A 19,742-nucleotide genomic window follows, 5' to 3' on the forward strand; every position below is an offset into this window, starting at 1 on the left:
ACAACAGGGGTCATCTAAGTGTGTTTTATTTCTCATGTTTTTATTTTCTTATTTTATCTCCGCATCATTGAGGAAAAAGCTTATAAGTCAGTCAGTAATTCACTGTGAGGTCTATCTACATCTGTTGGTTAAGGGCTGGTCAGTCAGCATATCACTGTGAGGTCTACATCTGTTGGTTAAGGGCTGGTCAGTCAGCATATCACTGTGAGGTCTACATCTGTTGGTTAAGGGCTGGTCAGTCAGCATATCACTGTGAGGTCTACATCTGTTGTCTATCTACACCTGTTGGAGGGCTGGTAAGGGCTGGTCAGTCAGCATATCACTGTGAGGTCTACACCTGTTGGTTAGGGCTGGTCAGTCCTTTCACTTGGTTACACCTGTTGGGCTGGTCAGTCAGCATTTTACTGTGAGGTCTATCTACACCTGTTGGTTAAGGGCTGGTCAGTCAGTTGGTCTAGTCAGCATTTTACTGGTGTCAGCATTTCAGGTCTATCTACACCTGTTGGTTAAGGGCTGGTCAGTCAGTATTTCACTGTGAGGTCTACACCTGTTGGTTAAGGGCTGGTCAGTCAGCATTTCACTGTGAGGTCTACACCTGTTGGTTAAGGGCTGGTCAGTCAGCATATCACTGTGAGGTCTACACCTGTTGGTTAAGGGCTGGTCAGTCAGTATTTCACTGTGAGGTCTACACCTGTTGGTTAAGGGCTGGTCAGTCAGCATTTTACTGTGAGGTCTATCTACACCTGTTGGTTAAGGGCTGGTCAGTCAGCATATCACTGTGAGGTCTATCTACACCTGTTGGTTAAGGGCTGGTCAGTCAGCATATCACTGTGAGGTCTATCTACACCTGTTGGTTAAGGGCTGGTCAGTCAGTATTTCACTGTGAGGTCTACACCTGTTGGTTAAGGGCTGGTCAGTCAGCATTTTACTGTGAGGTCTATCTACACCTGTTGGTTAAGGGCTGGTCAGTCAGCATATCACTGTGAGGTCTATCTACACCTGTTGGTTAAGGGCTGGTCAGTCAGCATTTTACTGTGAGGTCTATCTACACCTGTTGGTTAAGGGTTGGTCAGTCAGCATTTTACTGTGAGGTCTATCTACACCTGTTGGTTAAGGGCTGGTCAGTCAGCATTTTACTGTGAGGTCTATCTACACCTGTTGGTTAAGGGTTGGTCAGTCAGCATTTTACTGTGAGGTCTATCTACACCTGTTGGTTAAGGGCTGGTCAGTCAGCATTTCACTGTGAGGTCTACACCTGTTGGTTAAGGGCTGGTCAGTCAGCATTTCACTGTGAGATCTACACCTGTTGGTTAAGGGCTGGTCAGTCAGCATATCACTGTGAGGTCTACACCTGTTGGTTAAGGGCTGGTCAGTCAGCATTTCACTGTGAGATCTACACCTGTTGGTTAAGGGCTGGTCAGTCAGCATTTCACTGTGAGATCTACACCTGTTGGTTAAGGGCTGGTCAGTCAGCATATCACTGTGAGGTCTACACCTGTTGGTTAAGGGCTGGTCAGTCAGCATTTTACTGTGAGGTCTATCTACACCTGTTGGTTAAGGGCTGGTCAGTCAGTAATTCACTGTGAGGTCTACACCTGTTGGTTAAGGGCTGGTCAGTCAGCATTTTACTGTGAGGTCTATCTACACCTGTTGGTTAAGGGCTGGTCAGTCAGCATTTCACTGTGAGGTCTACACCTGTTGGTTAAGGGCTGGTCAGTCAGCATTTCACTGTGAGGTCTACACCTGTTGGTTAAGGGCTGGTCAGTCAGCATTTCACTGTGAGATCTACACCTGTTGGTTAAGGGCTGGTCAGTCAGCATATCACTGTGAGGTCTACACCTGTTGGTTAAGGGCTGGTCAGTCAGCATTTTACTGTGAGGTCTATCTACACCTGTTGGTTAAGGGCTGGTCAGTCAGCATTTCACTGTGAGGTCTACACCTGTTGGTTAAGGGCTGGTCAGTCAGCATATCACTGTGAGGTCTACACCTGTTGGTTAAGGGCTGGTCAGTCAGCATTTTACTGTGAGGTCTATCTACACCTGTTGTATGTGACAAATACAATTTGTATCATAGAAAACCAACCATTATGATTGGCTGTTGGTTCTTCTGTCTGTTGAAACAAGAGAAAACAAGAGGATTGTTATTATATTTGGATGACTTCCTTCTGTACAGTAATATCCTCTATTCACATTGTTGTAACTCACTGGGACTTTTCTTGGGCAGCGGTGGTTCACAGATCTCTCGATAACAAACATCCTGCTGCACTTTAAACGTCCGTTTGTACCTGGGGAGCACAAATCAAATCAACTTGTATTAGTCACATGCACTGAATACAACAGGTGTAGTAGACCTTACAGTGAACTGCTGAATACAACAGGTGTAGTAGACCTCACAGTGAAATGCTGAATACAGCAGGTGTAGTAGACCTTACAGTGAAATGCTGAATACAACAGGTGTAGTAGACCTGACAGTGAAATGCTGAATACAACAGGTGTAGTAGACCTCACAGTGAAATGCTGAATAGAACAGGTGTAGTAGACCTTACAGTGAAATGCTGAATACAACAGGTGTAGTAGACCTCACAGTGAAATGCTGAATACAGCAGGTGTAGTAGACCTTACAGTGAAATGCTGAATACAACAGGTGTAGTAGACCTGACAGTGAAATGCTGAATACAACAGGTGTAGTAGACCTCACAGTGAAATGCTGAATACAACAGGTGTAGTAGACCTCACAGTGAAATGCTGAATAGAACAGGTGTAGTAGACCTTACAGTGAAATGCTGAATACAACAGGTGTAGTAGACCTCACAGTGAAATGCTGAATACAGCAGGTGTAGTAGACCTTACAGTGAAATGCTGAATACAACAGGTGTAGTAGACCTGACAGTGAAATGCTGAATACAACAGGTGTAGTAGACCTTACAGTGGAATGCTGAATACAACAGGTGTACTAGACCTCACAGTGAAATGCTGAATACAACAGGTGTACTAGACCTTACAGTGAAATGCTGAATACAACAGGTGTAGTAGACCTTACAGTGAAATGCTTAATTACTTACAATGCTCACTGCCTGCCCTTTAAACAACAATGGAGTTTTCAACCCCCCCCCCTCCAAAAAAAAGTAAGAGGTAAGAAAAACAAATATAATAACAAATAAAGAGGAGCAGTAAATAACAATAGCGGGGCTATATACAGGTTATTACGGTACAGAGTCAATGTGGAGGCTATATACAGGTTATTACGGTACAGAGTCAATGTGGAGGCTATATACAGGGTATTACGGTACAGAGTCAATGTGGAGGCTATATACAGGTTATTACGGTACAGAGTCAATGTGGAGGCTATATACAGGTTATTACGGTACAGAGTCAATGTGGAGGCTATATACAGGTTATTACGGTACAGAGTCAATGTGGAGGCTATATACAGGTTATTACGGTACAGAGTCAATGTGGAGGCTATATACAGGTTATTACGGTACAGAGTCAATGTGGAGGCTATATACAGGTTATTACGGTACAGAGTCAATGTGGAGGCTATATACAGGTTATTACGGTACAGAGTCAATGTGGAGGCTATATACAGGTTATTACGGTACAGAGTCAATGTGGAGGCTATATACAGGTTATTACGGTACAGAGTCAATGTGGAGGCTATATACAGGTTATTACGGTACAGAGTCAATGTGGAGGCTATATACAGGTTATTACGGTACAGAGTCAATGTGGAGGCTATATACAGGTTATTACGGTACAGAGTCAATGTGGAGACTATATACAGGTTATTACGGTACAGAGTCAATGTGGAGGCTATATACAGGTTATTACGGTACAGAGTCAATGTGGAGGCTATATACAGGTTATTACGGTACAGAGTCAATGTGGAGGCTATATACAGGGTATTACGGTACAGAGTCAGTGTGGAGGCTATATACAGGGTATTACGGTACAGAGTCAGTGTGGAGGCTATATACAGGTTATTACGGTACAGAGTCAATGTGGAGGCTATATACAGGTTATTACGGTACAGAGTCAATGTGGAGGCTATATACAGGTTATTACGGTACAGAGTCAATGTGGAGGCTATATACAGGTTATTACGGTACAGAGTCAATGTGGAGGCTATATTCAGGTTATTACGGTACAGAGTCAACGTGGAGGCTATATACAGGGTATTACGGTACAGAGTCAGTGTGGAGGCTATATACAGGGTATTACGGTACAGAGTCAGTGTGGAGGCTATATACAGGTTATTACGGTACAGAGTCAATGTGGAGGCTATATACAGGTTATTACGGTACAGAGTCAATGTGGAGGCTATATACAGGTTATTACGGTACAGAGTCAATGTGGAGGCTATATACAGGTTATTACGGTACAGAGTCAATGTGGAGGCTATATACAGGTTATTACGGTACAGAGTCAATGTGGAGGCTATATTCAGGTTATTACGGTACAGAGTCAACGTGGAGGCTATATACAGGGTATTACGGTACAGAGTCAGTGTGGAGGCTATATACAGGGTATTACTGTACAGAGTCAATGTGGAGGCTATATACAGGGTATTACGGTACAGAGTCAATGTGGAGGCTATATACAGGTTATTACGGTACAGAGTCAATGTGGAGGCTATATACAGGTTATTACGGTACAGAGTCAATGTGGAGGCTATATACAGGTTATTACGGTACAGAGTCAATGTGGAGGCTATATACAGGTTATTACGGTACAGAGTCAATGTGGAGGCTATATACAGGGTATTACGGTACAGAGTCAATGTGGAGGCTATATACAGGTTATTACGGTACAGAGTCAATGTGGAGGCTATATACAGGGTATTACGGTACAGAGTCAATGTGGAGGCTATATACAGGTTATTACGGTACAGAGTCAATGTGGAGGCTATATACAGGTTATTACGGTACAGAGTCAATGTGGAGGCTATATACAGGTTATTACGGTACAGAGTCAATGTGGAGGCTATATACAGGGTATTACGGTACAGAGTCAATGTGGAGGCTATATACAGGTTATTACGGTACAGAGTCAATGTGGAGGCTATATACAGGGTATTACGGTACAGAGTCAATGTGGAGGCTATATACAGGTTATTACGGTACAGAGTCAATGTGGAGGCTATATACAGGTTATTACGGTACAGAGTCAATGTGGAGGCTATATACAGGTTATTACGGTACAGAGTCAGTGTGGAGGCTATATACAGGTTATTACGGTACAGAGTCAATGTGGAGGCTATATACAGGTTATTACGGTACAGAGTCAATGTGGAGGCTATATACAGGTTATTACGGTACAGAGTCAATGTGGAGGCTATATACAGGTTATTACGGTACAGAGTCAATGTGGAGGCTATATTCAGGTTATTACGGTACAGAGTCAATGTGGAGGCTATATACAGGGTATTACGGTACAGAGTCAGTGTGGAGGCTATATACAGGCTATTACTGTACAGAGTCAATGTGGAGGCTATATACAGGGTATTACGGTACAGAGTCAATGTGGAGGCTATATACAGGTTATTACGGTACAGAGTCAATGTGGAGGCTATATACAGGTTATTACGGTACAGAGTCAATGTGGAGGCTATATACAGGTTATTACGGTACAGAGTCAATGTGGAGGCTATATACAGGTTATTACGGTACAGAGTCAATGTGGAGGCTATATACAGGGTATTACGGTACAGAGTCAATGTGGAGGCTATATACAGGTTATTACGGTACAGAGTCAATGTGGAGGCTATATACAGGTTATTACGGTACAGAGTCAATGTGGAGGCTATATACAGGTTATTACGGTACAGAGTCAATGTGGAGGCTATATACAGGTTATTACGGTACAGAGTCAATGTGGAGGCTATATACAGGTTATTACGGTACAGAGTCAATGTGGAGGCTATATACAGGTTATTACGGTACAGAGTCAATGTGGAGGCTATATACAGGTTATTACGGTACAGAGTCAATGTGGAGGCTATATACAGGGTATTACGGTACAGAGTCAATGTGGAGGCTATATACAGGGTATTACGGTACAGAGTCAATGTGGAGGCTATATACAGGGTATTACGGTACAGAGTCAATGTGGAGGCTATATACAGGGTATTACGGTACAGAGTCAATGTGGAAGCTATATACAGGGTATTACGGTACAGAGTCAACGTGGAGGCTATATACAGGGTATTACGGTACAGAGTCAATGTGGAGGCTATATACAGGGTATTACGGTACAGAGTCAATGTGGAGGCTATATACAGGGTATTACGGTACAGAGTCAACGTGGAGGCTATATACATGGTATTACGGTACAGAGTCAACATGGAGGCTATATACAGGGTATTACGGTACAGAGTCAATGTGGAGGCTATATACAGGGTATTACGGTACAGAGTCAATGTGGAGGCTATATACAGGGTATTACGGTACAGAGTCAATGTGGAGGCTATATACAGGGTATTACGGTACAGAGTCAATGTGGAGGTTATATACAGGTTATTACGGTACAGAGTCAACGTGGAGGCTATATACAGGGTATTACGGTACAGAGTCAATGTGGAGGCTATATACAGGGTATTACGGTACAGAGTCAACGTGGAGGCTATATACAGGGTATTACGGTACAGAATCAACGTGGAGGCTATATACAGGGTATTAATGTACATAGTCAATGTGGAGGCTATATACAGGGTGTTACGGTACAGAGTCAATGTGGAGGCTATATACAGGGGGTACCGGTACAGAGTCAATGTGGAGGCTATATACAGGGTATTACGGTACAGAGTCAACGTGGAGGCTATATACAGGGTATTACGGTACAGAATCAACGTGGAGGCTATATACAGGGTATTAATGTACAGAGTCAATGTGGAGGCTATATACAGGGTGTTACGGTACAGAGTCAGTGTGGAGGCTATATACAGGGTATTACGGTACAGAGTCAATGTGGAGGCTATATATAGGGTATTACGGTACAGAGTCAACGTGGAGGTTATATACAGGGTATTACGGTACAGAGTCAATGTGGAGGCTATATATAGGGTATTACGGTACAGAGTCAACGTGGAGGTTATATACAGGGTATTACGGTACAGAGTCAACGTGGAGGCTATATACAGGGTATTACGGTACAGAGTCAATGTGAAGGCTATATACAGGGTATTACGGTACAGAGTCAATGTGGAGGCTATATACAGTGTGTACCGGTACAGAGTCAATGTGGAGGCTATATACAGGGTATTAATGTACAGAGTCAATGTGGAGGCTATATACAGGGTGTTACGGTACAGAGTCAATGTGGAGGCTATATACAGGGGGTACCGGTACAGAGTCAACGTGGAGGCTATATACAGTGTATTAATGTACAGAGTCAATGTGGAGGCTATATACAGGGTGTTACGGTACAGAGTCAGTGTGGAGGCTATATACAGGGTATTACGGTACAGAGTCAACGTGGAGGCTATATACAGGGTGTACCGGTACAGAGTCAATGTGGAGGCTATATACAGAGTCAACGTGGAGGCTATATACAGGGTGTTACGGTACAGAGTCAATGTGGAGGCTATATACAGGGGGTACCGGTACAGAGTCAACGTGGAGGCTATATAAAGGGGGTACAGGTTCAGAGTCAATGTGGAGGCTATATACAGGGTATTACGGTACAGAGTCAGTGTGGAGGCTATATACAGGGTATTACTGTACAGAGTCAATGTGGAGGCTATATACAGGGTATTACGGTACAGAGTCAGTGTGGAGGCTATATACAGGGTATTACGGTACAGAGTCAATGTGGAGGCTATATACAGGGTATTACGGTACAGAGTCAGTGTGGAGGCTATATACATGGTGTTACGGTACAGAGTCAATGTGGAGGCTATATACAGGGTATTACGGTACAGAGTCAATGTGGGGGCTATATACAGGGGGGTACCGGTACAGAGTCAATGTGGAGGCTATATACATGTGGGTACCGGTACAGAGTCAATGTGGAGGCTATATAGAAGGGGGTACCGGTACAGAGTCAATGTGGAGGCTATATACATGGGGGTACCGGTACAGAGTCAATGTGGAGGCTATATACAGGGGGGTACCGGTACAGAGTTGATGTGCGGGGGCACCGGTGCCGAGGTAATATGTACATGTAGTTAGTTATTAAAGTAACTATGCGTAGATAATAAAAGAGAGTAGCAGCAATGTAGAAGTTGGTGGGTGGGGGGCGGGGGGGGGGCGGCGGCAATGCAAACAGTCTGTGTAGCCATTTGATCAGCTGTTCAGGAGTCTTATGACTTGGGGGGTAGAAGCTGTTTAGAAGCCTCTTGGACCTCGACTTGGCGCTCCGGTACTACTTGCCGTGCTGTAGCAGAGAGAACCATCTATGACTAGGATGACTGGAGTTTTTGACCATTTTTAGGTTCTTCCTCTGACACCGCCTGGTATAGAGGTCCTGGATGGCAGGAAGCTTGGCCCGAGTGATGTACTGAGCCGTATGCACAACCCTTTGTGGTGCCTTGCGGTTGGAGGCCGAGCAGTTGCCGTACCAGGCAGTGATGCAACCAGGATGCTCTCGATGGTGCAGCCGTAAAACCTTTTGAGGATCTGAGGACCCATCTTTTCAGTCTCCTGAGGGGGAATAGGTTTTAAAGTTGCCTCTTCACGACTATTGGACCATGTTAGTTTGTTGGTGATGTGGATGCCAAGGAACATGAAGCTCTCAACCTGCTCCACTACAGCCCTGTGGATGAGAATGGGGGCATGCTCAGGGTCCTCCTTTTCCTGTAGTCCACAATCATCTCCTTTGTCTTGATTACGTTGAGGGAGAGGTTGTTATCCTGGCACCACACGGTCAGATCTCTGATCTCCTCCCTATAGGCTGTCTCGTCGTTGTCGGTGATCAGGCCTACCACTGTTGTGTCATCGGCAAGCTTAATGATGGTGTTGGAGTCGTGCCTGGCCGTGCAGTCATGGGTGAACAAGGAGTACAGGAGGGGGCTGAGCACGCACCCCTGAGGGGCCCCAGTGTTGAGGATCAGTGTGGTGGATGTGTTGTTACCTACCCTTATCACCTGGGGGCGGCCCATCAGGAAGTCCAGGATCCAGTTGCAGAGGAAGGTGTTTAGTCCCAGGGTCCTTAGCTTAGTGATGAGCTTTGAGGTCACTATGCTGTTGAACACTGAGCTGTAGTCAACGAACAGCATTCTCACATAGGTGTTCCTTTTGTCCAGGTGGGAAAGGGCAGTGTGATGTGCAATAGAGATTGCATCATTTGTGCAGTATGCAAATTTGAGTGGGTGTAAGGTTTCTGGGATAATGGTGTTGATATGAGCCATGACCAGCCTTTTAAAGCATTTCTTGGCTACAGTCGTGAGTGCTACGGGTCGCTAGTCATTTAGGCAGGTTACCTTAGTGTTCTTTGGCACAGGGACTACGGTGGTCTGCTTGAAACATGGTTTTACAGACTCGGACAGGGAGAGATTGAAAATGTCAGTGAAGACCCTTGCCAGTTGGTCAGCGCATGCTCGCAGTACACGTCCTGGTAATCCGTCTGGCCCAGCGGCCTTGTGAATCTTTACCTGTCTTACTCACATCGGCAGCAGAGAGAGTGTTCGCACAGTCTTCCGGAACAGCTGGTGCTCTCATGCATGTTTCAGTGTTATTTGCCTCGAAGCAACCATAGAAGTAATTTAGCTCGTCTGGTAGGCTTGTGTCACTGGGCAGCTCTCGGCTGTGCTTCCCTTTGTAGTCTGTAATGGTTTGCAAGTCCTACAACATCTGACGAGTGTCAGAGCCGGTGTAGTACGATTCGATCTTAGTCAGATATTGATGCTTTGCCTGTTTGATGGTTCTTCGGAGGGCGTAGCGTGATTTCTTATAAGCTTCCGGGTTAGAGTCCCGCTCCTTGAAAGCGGCAGCTCTTGCCTTTAGCTCAGTGCGGATGTTGCCTGTAATCCATGGCTTCTGGATGGGGTATGTACGTACGGTCACTGTGGAGATGACGTCATCGATGCACTTATTGATGAAGCCAATGACTGATGTGGTGTACTCCTAAATGTTTGACACTCACAGGTAACACTACTATTACTACTGCTACTACTGCTACTACTGCTGCTACTACTACTACGACTGATGATGCTACTACTACTACTACTGCTACTAGTCTAGTACTACTGATACTACTATTACACAGTATATACTATATGCATCTGTAAAGGCTTCAGTATACCGAGATTGAGGGTGAGTCCTGACAGGCACAGGATATCACTGTTGTCCGCTGTTTGACACTCACAGGTAATGGCAGACTTCACCCACCCAGACGGGCATGCTCTTGGTTTCAGAGTAGAGGCGGGTACACGGATGGGGCACTCGTTGGCAGACTGCAGTCGGGGTTGCGGCAGGACAAAGATAAACAGAGAGAAAGGTATTAAAACATAGAGAATCTTTGAACCAGAGGAAGCAACAGTTACAAGGCTGTTAAATGTGAGATGAGGGACTGGGGAGAGAGGGCGGAGGAAGGGGGAGAGGAAGGTATGGAAGGAGGAAGAGAGGAAGAAGGGAGGCAGAGAGGAAGGTATTGAACAGAGCAATACTCAATCATTAGGCATCAACGCCAAAGGAACTGAATAATATGAAGAAATGCTATAGATGGAAGGGAAGTAGTGTGGAAACCCACCGTATAAACAATTAGGCAACAACCAATTCAATCCCTTTTAGACAACTTCCTGGACAAAACGTTCCACTGTATTAGTGAAGGTGTAAACTTGGCAGTAAAAAACCTAACAGTATATTTGACCTCTAGCTTCCCTATCAAAAAAATAAATGAATTCACACAGATAACCGAAGAAAATGAACAACAATGACAAATGGTTTGATGAAGAATGCAAAAACCTAAGAAAGAAATTGAGAAAACTGTCCAACCAAAAACATAGAGACCCGGAAAACCTGAGTCTACGCCTTCACTATGGTGAATCACTAAAACAATACAGAAATACACTACGGACAAAGAAGGAGCAACATGTCAGAAATCAGCTCAATGTAACTGAAGAATCCATAGACTCTAACCACTTCTGCGAAAATTGGAAAACACTAAATAAACAACAACACGAAGAATTATCTATCCAAAATGGAGATGTCTGGGTAAACCACTTCTCTAATACTTTTCGCCCTATAACAAAGAACAAAGAGCAAAAACATATACATGATCAAATACAAATCTTTGAATCAACTATGAAAGACGACCAGAACCCACTGGATTCTCCAATTACATTGAATGAACTACAGGACAAAATACAAACCCTTCAACCCAAAAAGGCCTGTGGGGTTGATGGTATCCTCAATGAAATGATCAAATATACAGACCACAAATTCCAATTGGCTATACTTAAACTCTTTAACATCATCCTCAGCTCTGGCATCTTCCCAAATATTTAGAACCAAGGACTGATCACCCCAAATTTGACCCCAATAACCACCGTGGGATATGCGTCAACAGTAACCTTGGGAAAATCCTCTGCGTCATCATTAACAGCAGACTAGTTAATTTCCTAATTGAAAACAATGTACTGAGCAAATGTCAAATTGGCTTTTTACCAAATTACCGTATGACAGACCACGTAGTCACCCTGCACACCCTAATTGACACACAAACAAACCAAAACAAAGGCAAAGTCTTTGTTGACTTCAAAAAAGCTTTTGACTCCATTTGGCATGAGAGTCTGCTATACAATTTATGGAAAGTGGTGTTGGGGGGAAAACAAGCACCTAGATCTTCTACACAGATTCTGCCAGACCTGGGCCCTGACAGAAAATCTCAGTAAGACAAAAATAATGGTGTTCCAAAAAAGGTCCAGTCACAAGGACCACAAATACAAATTCCATCTAGGCACCGTTGCCGTAGAGCACACAAAAAACTATACATACCTCGGCCTAAACGTCCGCTCACCAACCACAAATTCACGAAATGGGACAAACACCAAATTGAGACTCTGCATGCAGAATTCTGCAAAAATATTCCTCCGTGTACAACGTAGAACACCAAATAATGTATGCAGAGCAGATGTAGGCCGATACCCACTAATTATCAAAAACCAGAAAAGAGACATTCTACAACCACCTAAAAGGAAGCGATTCCCAAACCTTCCATAACAAAGCCATAACCTACAGAGAGATGAACCTGGAGAAGAGTCCCCTAAGCAAGCTGGTTCTGGGGCTCTGTTCACAAACAGACCCCATAGAGCCCCAGGACAGGAACACAATTAGACCCAACCAAATCATGAGAAAACAAAAATATAATTACTTGACACATTGGAAAGAATTAACAAAAAAACTAGAATACTGTTTGGCCCTAAACAGATTTTTTTAATTTTTAAATGTTTTATTTTTACCTTTATTTAACTAGGCAAGTCAGTTAAGAACAAATTCTTAATTTCAATGACAGCCTAGGAACAGTGGGTTAACTGCCTGTTCAGGGGCAGAACGACAGATTTGTACCTTGTCAGCTCGGGGGTTTGAACTTGCAACCTTCCTAGTTACTAGTCCAACGCTCTAACCACTAGGCTACCCTGCCGCCCGGCAGAATACACAATGGCAGAATACTTGACCACTGTGACTGACCCAAACTTAAGGAAAGCTTTGACTATGTACAGACTCAGTGATCAAAGACTTGCTACTGGCTCTCAAGAGAAGACATGCTATGTGCAGACTCAGTGGGCATAGCCTTGCTATTGAGAAAGGCAGTTGTAGGCAGACATGGCTCTCAAGAGAAGACAGGCTATGTGCTCACTGCCCACAAAATGAAGTGGAAACTGAGCTGCACTTCCTAACCTCCTGCCCAATGTATGACCATATTAGAGACACATATTTCCCTCAGATTACACAGATCCACAAAGAATTCAAAAACAAACCCGATTTTGATAAACTCCCATATCTACTGGGTGAAATTCCAGTGTGACATCACAGCAGCAAGATTAGTGACCTGTTGCCACAAGAAAAAGACAACCAGTGAAGAACAAACACCATTGTAAATACAACCCATATTTATGCTTATTTATTTCCCCTTGTGTACTTTAACCATGTGTACATTATTACAACACCATATATATATAATATTGCATTTGTAATGTCTTTATTGTTTTGAAACTTATGTATGTGTAATGTTTACTGTTAATTTTGATTGTTTATTTCACTTTTGTTTATTATCTACTTCATTTGATTTGGCAATGTTAACATGTTTACCATGCCAATAAAGCCTCTTGAATTGAATTGAATTGAGAGAGAGAGAGAGAGAGAGAGAGAGAGAGAGAGAGAGAGAGAGAGAGAGATATAGGACAAAAAGATAGGGAGAGAGAGAACAGAGCGATAGGGAGGGAGAGAGAGAACAGAGCGATAGGGAGGGAGAGAGAACAGAGCGATAGGGAGGGAGAGAGAACAGAGCGACAGGGAGGGGGAGAGAGAACAGAGCGATAGGGAGGGAGAGAGAACAGAGCGATAGGGAGGGAGAGAGAACAGAGCGATAGGGAGGGAGAGAGAACAGAGCGATAGGGAGGGAGAGAGAACAGAGCGATAGGGAGGGAGAGAGAACAGAGCGATAGGGAGGGAGAGAGAACAGAGCGATAGGGAGGGAGAGAGAACAGAGCGATAGGGAGGGAGAGAGAACAGAGCGATAGGGAGGGAGAGAGAGAACAGAGCGATAGGGAGGAGAGAGAGAACAGAGCGATAGGGAGGGAGAGAGAGAACAGAGCGATAGGGAGGGAGAGAGAGAACAGAGCGATAGGGAGGGGGAGAGAGAGAACAGAGCGATAGGGAGGGAGAGAGAACAGGGAGGGAGAGAGAGAACAGAGCGATAGGGAGGGAGAGAGAACAGAGCGATAGGGAGGGAGAGAGAGAACAGAGCGATAGGGAGGGAGAGAGAGAACAGAGCGATAGGGAGGGAGAGAGAGAACAGAGCGATAGGGAGGGAGAGAGAGAACAGAGCGATAGGGAGGGAGAGAGAGAACAGAGCGATAGGGAGGGAGAGAGAGAACAGAGCGATAGGGAGGGAGAGAGAGAACAGAGCGATAGGGGGGGAGAGAGAGAACAGAGAGAGCGATAGGGAGGGAGAGCGATAGGGAGAGAACAGAGCGATAGGGAGGGAGAGGGAGAGAACAGAGCGATAGGGAGAGGATAGGGAGAGAGAGAACAGAGCGATAGGGAGGGAGGGAGAGGGAGAACAGAGCGATAGGGGAGGAGAGATAGGGAGGAGAGAACAGAGCGATAGGGAGGGAGAGAGAGAACAGAGGAGGGAGAGAGAGAACAGAGCGATAGGGAGAGAACAGAGAGGGAGAGAACAGAGCGATAGGGAGGGAGAGAGAACAGAGCGATAGGGAGGGAGAGAGAGAACAGAGCGATAGGGAGGGAGGGAGAGAGAGAACAGAGCGATAGGGAGGGAGGGAGAGAGAACAGAGCGATAGGGAGGGGGAGGGAGAGAGAGAAGAACAGAGCGATAGGGAGGGAGAGAGAGAACAGAGCGATAGGGAGGGGAGAGAGAGAACAGAGCGATAGGGAGGGAGAGAGAGAACAGAGCGATAGGGAGGGAGAGAGAACAGAGCGATAGGGAGGGAGAGAGAGAACAGAGCGATAGGGAGGGAGAGAGAGAACAGAGCGATAGGGAGGGAGAGAGAACAGAGCGATAGGGAGGGAGAGAGAACAGAGCGATAGGGAGGGAGAGAGAACAGAGCGATAGGGAGCGATAGGGGAGAGAGAACAGAGCGATAGGGAGGGAAGAGAGAACAGAGCGATAGGGAGGGAGAGAGAACAGAGCGATAGGGAGGGAGAGAGAACAGAGCGAGAGGGAGGGAGAGAGAGAACAGAGCGATAGGGAGGGAGAGAGAGAACAGAGCGATAGGGAGGGAGAGAGAACAGAGCGATAGGGAGGGAGAGAGAACAGAGCGATAGGGAGGGAGAGAGAACAGAGCGATAGGGAGGGAGAGAGAGAACAGAGCGATAGGGAGGGAGAGAGAGAACAGAGCGATAGAACAGGGAGGGAGAGAGAGAACAGAGCGATAGGGAGGATAGGGAGAGAGAGAACAGAGCGATAGGGAGGGAGAGAGAGAACAGAGCGATAGGGGGAGAGAGAGAACAGAGCGATAGGGGGAGAGAGAACAGAGCGATAGGGAGGGAGAGAGATAGGGAGGGAGGGAAGAGGGAGGGGAGAGAACAGATAGGGAGAGAACAGAGCGATAGGGAGGGAGAGAGAGAGAGATAGGGAGGGAGAGAGGGAGGTAAGGAGAGTAAGGACAGAGAGGGAGGGAGAGAGTGAGTGAGGACAGAAAGAAAGGTTTTTGTCTGAGAGGAGAGAGATTGGGAGGGCGGTAGGGAGAGACAGGACAGAGAGATAGGGAGGGCGGTAGGAAGAGACAGGACAGAGAGATAGGGAGGGCGGTAGGAAGAGACAGGACAGAGAGATAGGGAGGGCGGTAGGGAGAGACAGAACAGAGAGATAGGGAGGGAGAGAGTGAGGACAGAAAGGTTTTTCTCTGAGAGGAGAGAGATTGGGAGGGCGGTAGGGAGAGACAGGACAGAGAGATAGGGAGGGCGGTAGGAAGAGACAGGACAGAGAGATAGGGAGGGCGGTAGGGAGAGACAGGACAGAGAGATAGGGAGGGAGAGAGAGAACAGAGCGATAGGGGGGAGAGAGATAGAGAGAGATAAGGAGGGAGGGAGAGAACAGAGATAGGGAGGGCGGTAGGGAGAGACAGGACAGAGAGGGAGGTAAGGAGAGCGAGGACAGAGAGATAGGGAGGGCGGTAGGGAGAGACAGGACAGAGGGATAGGGAGGGCGGTAGGGAGAGACAGGACAGAGAGATAGGGAGGACGGTAGGGAGAGACAGGACAGAGAGATAGGGAGGGCAGTAGGGAGAGACAGGACAGAGAGATAGGGAGGGCGGTAGGGAGAGACAGGACAGAGAGATAGGGAGGGAGAGAGAGAACAGAGCGATAGGGGGGAGAGAGATAGAGAGAGATAAGGAGGGAGGGAGAGAACAGAGATAGGGAGGGTGGTAGGGAGAGACAGGACAGAGAGATAGGGTTTTTGTCTGAGAGGAGAGAAATATGGAGGAGGGGGGGGGCAGAGAGGAAGGGAGAGAGAGGGAGGTATTTGGCACTCCTCCCTGGTGATTGATGGTTTTAGGAAAGGAATGACTCTGACTGAGGGTGTTTGGGGGAGGAAATGCATTGAAGAGAAAGTGGTGGGGAGGGGAGGGAGAAAGACATAAACTTACACAGCTCACACTGCCTGCCCTTGAACCCAGCTGCGCAATTGCAGATGTATGAGTCACTCCCCTTCTCACACGTACCCCCGTTCAGGCAGGGCAGGCTCTGGCAGTCCCGGGACGACTCTGAAACACAGCATTACTGTTGTCAGGACCCCAAGCAGAGAAAACCAGCAGCTCGGGTTTCACTAACGCTGCATGCGTCCCAAATGACACTCTATGCTCTTTATGTGTCCACTACATTTGACCAGTACCCTACAGACAATTTCTGATTGATTCTCTGTCCTGCTGTAGAGAACCTACCAGGCCCCTCCTCTTCCTCCTTCCTCTCTAGTGCAAGGCCGATTTGATTAGTTGTCTCCTCCATCTCCTGGAACTGAATAGGAAGCTCAGGCTCTGCAAGGCAAAAACAGAAAAGGATGAACTGTTTCTGAGGAGGTATTGAGCGAGATATATTGACACTTCACAATGTTCTTACTTGTGTCAGATCACACCATCATCATCACTGTTAAAGAGGCTGTTTTGCATTATGATATATGGGGGTTATGATACTACTTACTAGTGCGGTGTCTGATGACCTTTCTGGGCAGGCTCGTGAACTTAGCTGTTATCCTCCCCCTTCCATCAATCAGTTCTGTGTATCTGGAAGAGAACAAACGATGGCCGAAGCTTTTAGAGAGACAAGACAGATAGAGCCTGAGAGAACCAACCTTGTCTAGTTAGCATCAAATAGTCCGTTCACAGTTTAGCAGTGGAAGAACAATTTGGAAGAACAATTTCTACAATATGTGCGCAACACTGCGCTCTAGTGTCTCATAGCCTTAACCCCCTACAGCCAATCTCTATCTATCTATCTATCTATCTATCTATCTATCTATCTATCTATCTATCTATCTATCTATCTATCTATCTATCTATCTATCTATCTATCTATCTATCTATCTATCGCTCGCTCGCTCGCTCGCTCGCTCGCTCGCTCACTCACTCACTCACTCACTCACTCACTCACTCACTCACTCACTCACTCACTCACTCACCACTCACTCACTCACCACTCACTCACTCACTCACTCACTCACCTGGGCATCTCTTCAGAGTGCACTCACTCACTCACTCACTCACTCACTCACTCACTCACTCACTCACCACTCACTCACTCACTCACTCACTCACTCACTCACTCACTCACTCACTCACTCACCTGGGCATCTCTTCAGAGTGCACTCACTCACTCACTCACTCACTCACTCACTCACTCACTCACTCACTCACTCACTCACTCACTCACTCACTCACTCACTCACTCACTCACTCACCTGGGCATCTCTTCAGAGTGCACTCACCACCACTCACTCACTCACTCACTCACTCACTCACTCACTCACTCACTCACTCACTCACTCACTCACTCACTCACTCACTCACTCACTCACTCACTCACTCACTCACTCACTCTTACCTGGGCATCTCTTCAGAGTGCTCTCTCTCTCCAGTCACCCCCAGGTCCTGAGGTTCAGACGGGGCTAGTGTATGACTCACAGGGGTCCCCCCGACAGACGGTCTCTCCCTCGTCCTCCCTCCTCGTCGCTCGTCCATCGGTACTGGTCCAGGTAGAGTTAAAGTTAGTTGCATAGGAAGTGCTAAAGGAAAGCTTTTCAGACTGAAACAGACAAAACGATAGTCCTAGAATGGTAGAAGTCTCATTCTGGGCTCTAAGCAGAAGTACCCGGAGCATTACAAAGAGTAGTGTATGTTAGAGCTGTAGCCTATAGAACAGTCTGGAAGCAGAGCACTCACATGTGGTGAAGACCAGGTGCTGTGGTACACTGTGAATCTGTTCCTGTCCCGTGTTCCGAACAGCCATGAGGACGAGGTGGTAGTGTTGTCCTGGGGAAAGCTCTCTTAGGGTATATGTTCGCAGCTTCCCATTGGGTAGGAAGCGGCTCCGGGTGCTCAGGCCTCGCGTCACATTGATCACGAAGCCGTCTGGCAGGTTCCTGGGATGGGCATCCCACGTCACCAGGGCGGAGTTGGAAGTCACATGGGTCAGAGACAGGTTCTGAGGGGGGAGGGGTCCTAGAGGCAGGGAGGGAGGGGGCACAGAGAGGACAGTCTGTCTGTATGCTGACAGAAACAGTTGAGACTAGAGGTCCAACAGACCCCAAAATTCTTAAATCCGGGTCCAAAATTCAGACTTTTGTCTCGGATCTGGATCGGGTCTGACATAATTGCCACAGGACTCGGGAATGTGCGATTAAAATGGATTTACCAACTGGAGAGAGAGAGAGAGAAGCCTTGGCCTTTTCATAGAAGTAAAAAGGAAAGTTAGAGGAGAGAGAGGACAGTGAAAGGAAGACGACAAGGGGAACGTCCTCGAAGGGAACGTCTTCAAAGGACAAGGGGAACGTCCTCGAAGGACAAGGGGAACGTCCTCGAAGGACAAGGGGAACGTCCTTGAAGGACAAGGGGAACGTCCTCGAAGGACAAGGGGAACGTCCTCGAAGGACAAGGGGAACATCCTCAAAGGACAAGGGGAACGTCCTCGTAGGACAAGGGGAACGTCCTCGAAGGGAACGTCCTCAAAGGACAAGGGGAACGTCCTTGAAGGGAACGTCCTCGTAGGACAAGGGGAACGTCCTCGAAGGGAACGTCCTCGTAGGACAAGGGGAACGTCCTCGAAGGGAACGTCCTCAAAGGACAAGGGGAACGTCCTCTAAGGACAAGGGGAACGTCCTCGAAGGACAAGGGGAACGTCCTCGTAGGACAAGGGGAACGTCCTCGAAGGACAAGGGGAACGTCCTCGTAGGACAAGGGGAATGTCCTCGTAGGACAAGGGGAACGTCCTCGAAGGACACGGGGAATGTCCTCGAAGGACAAGGGGAACGTCCTCGAAGGGAACGTCCTCGTAGGACAAGGGGAACGTCCTCGAAGGGAACGTCCTCAAAGGACAAGGGGAACGTCCTCTAAGGACAAGGGGAACGTCCTCGAAGGGAATGTCCTCGAAGGACAAGGGGAACGTCCTCTAAGGACAAGGGGAACGTCCTCGAAGGGAACGTCCTCAAAGGACAAGGGGAACGTCCTCGAAGGACAAGGGGAACATCCTCAAAGGACAAGGGGAACGTCCTCGAAGGACAAGGGGAACGTCCTCTAAGGACAAGGGGAACGTCCTCGAAGGACAAGGGGAACATCCTCAAAGGACAAGGGGAACGTCCTCGTAGGACAAGGGGAACGTCCTCGAAGGGAACGTCCTCGAAGGACAAGGGGAACGTCCTCGAAGGACAAGGGGAACGTCCTCGAAGGACAAGGGGAACGTCCTCGAAGGACATGGGGAACGTCCTCGAAGGACAAGGGGAACGTCCTCGAAGGACAAGGGGAACGTCCTCGTAGGACAAGTTTTAACATTGTAGTGGACAAAGATCGTTGATGCGGCCAAATCGCTATTCAAGTTTGATGCAATTTTCTACCTTTTATTTATTTATTTA

General features: G+C 46.9%; 1 protein-coding gene across 1 annotated transcript in view; it reads right to left on the reverse strand.

Moving 5' to 3' along the window:
- Positions 1-1,956: 1,956 nt before the first annotated feature.
- LOC123996450 (sushi, nidogen and EGF-like domain-containing protein 1) overlaps positions 1,957-19,742 on the reverse strand; it is a 157,517-nt gene continuing 139,731 nt past the window's right edge. Inside the window, exons 23-30 of the mRNA XM_046299819.1 lie at positions 18,058-18,336; positions 17,720-17,861; positions 16,820-16,902; positions 16,564-16,656; positions 16,270-16,386; positions 10,302-10,389; positions 2,205-2,284; positions 1,957-2,110 (exon numbers count right to left, since the gene is read on the reverse strand). Of these exons, the coding sequence (XP_046155775.1) occupies positions 2,085-2,110; positions 2,205-2,284; positions 10,302-10,389; positions 16,270-16,386; positions 16,564-16,656; positions 16,820-16,902; positions 17,720-17,861; positions 18,058-18,336 (908 nt within the window). The 3' untranslated portion in view covers positions 1,957-2,084. The remainder of the gene's footprint in view (positions 2,111-2,204; positions 2,285-10,301; positions 10,390-16,269; positions 16,387-16,563; positions 16,657-16,819; positions 16,903-17,719; positions 17,862-18,057; positions 18,337-19,742) is intronic.

The sequence above is a fragment of the Oncorhynchus gorbuscha genome, linkage group LG15 (assembly GCF_021184085.1).
Source record: "Oncorhynchus gorbuscha isolate QuinsamMale2020 ecotype Even-year linkage group LG15, OgorEven_v1.0, whole genome shotgun sequence".
Taxonomy (NCBI): Eukaryota; Metazoa; Chordata; class Actinopteri; order Salmoniformes; family Salmonidae; genus Oncorhynchus; species Oncorhynchus gorbuscha.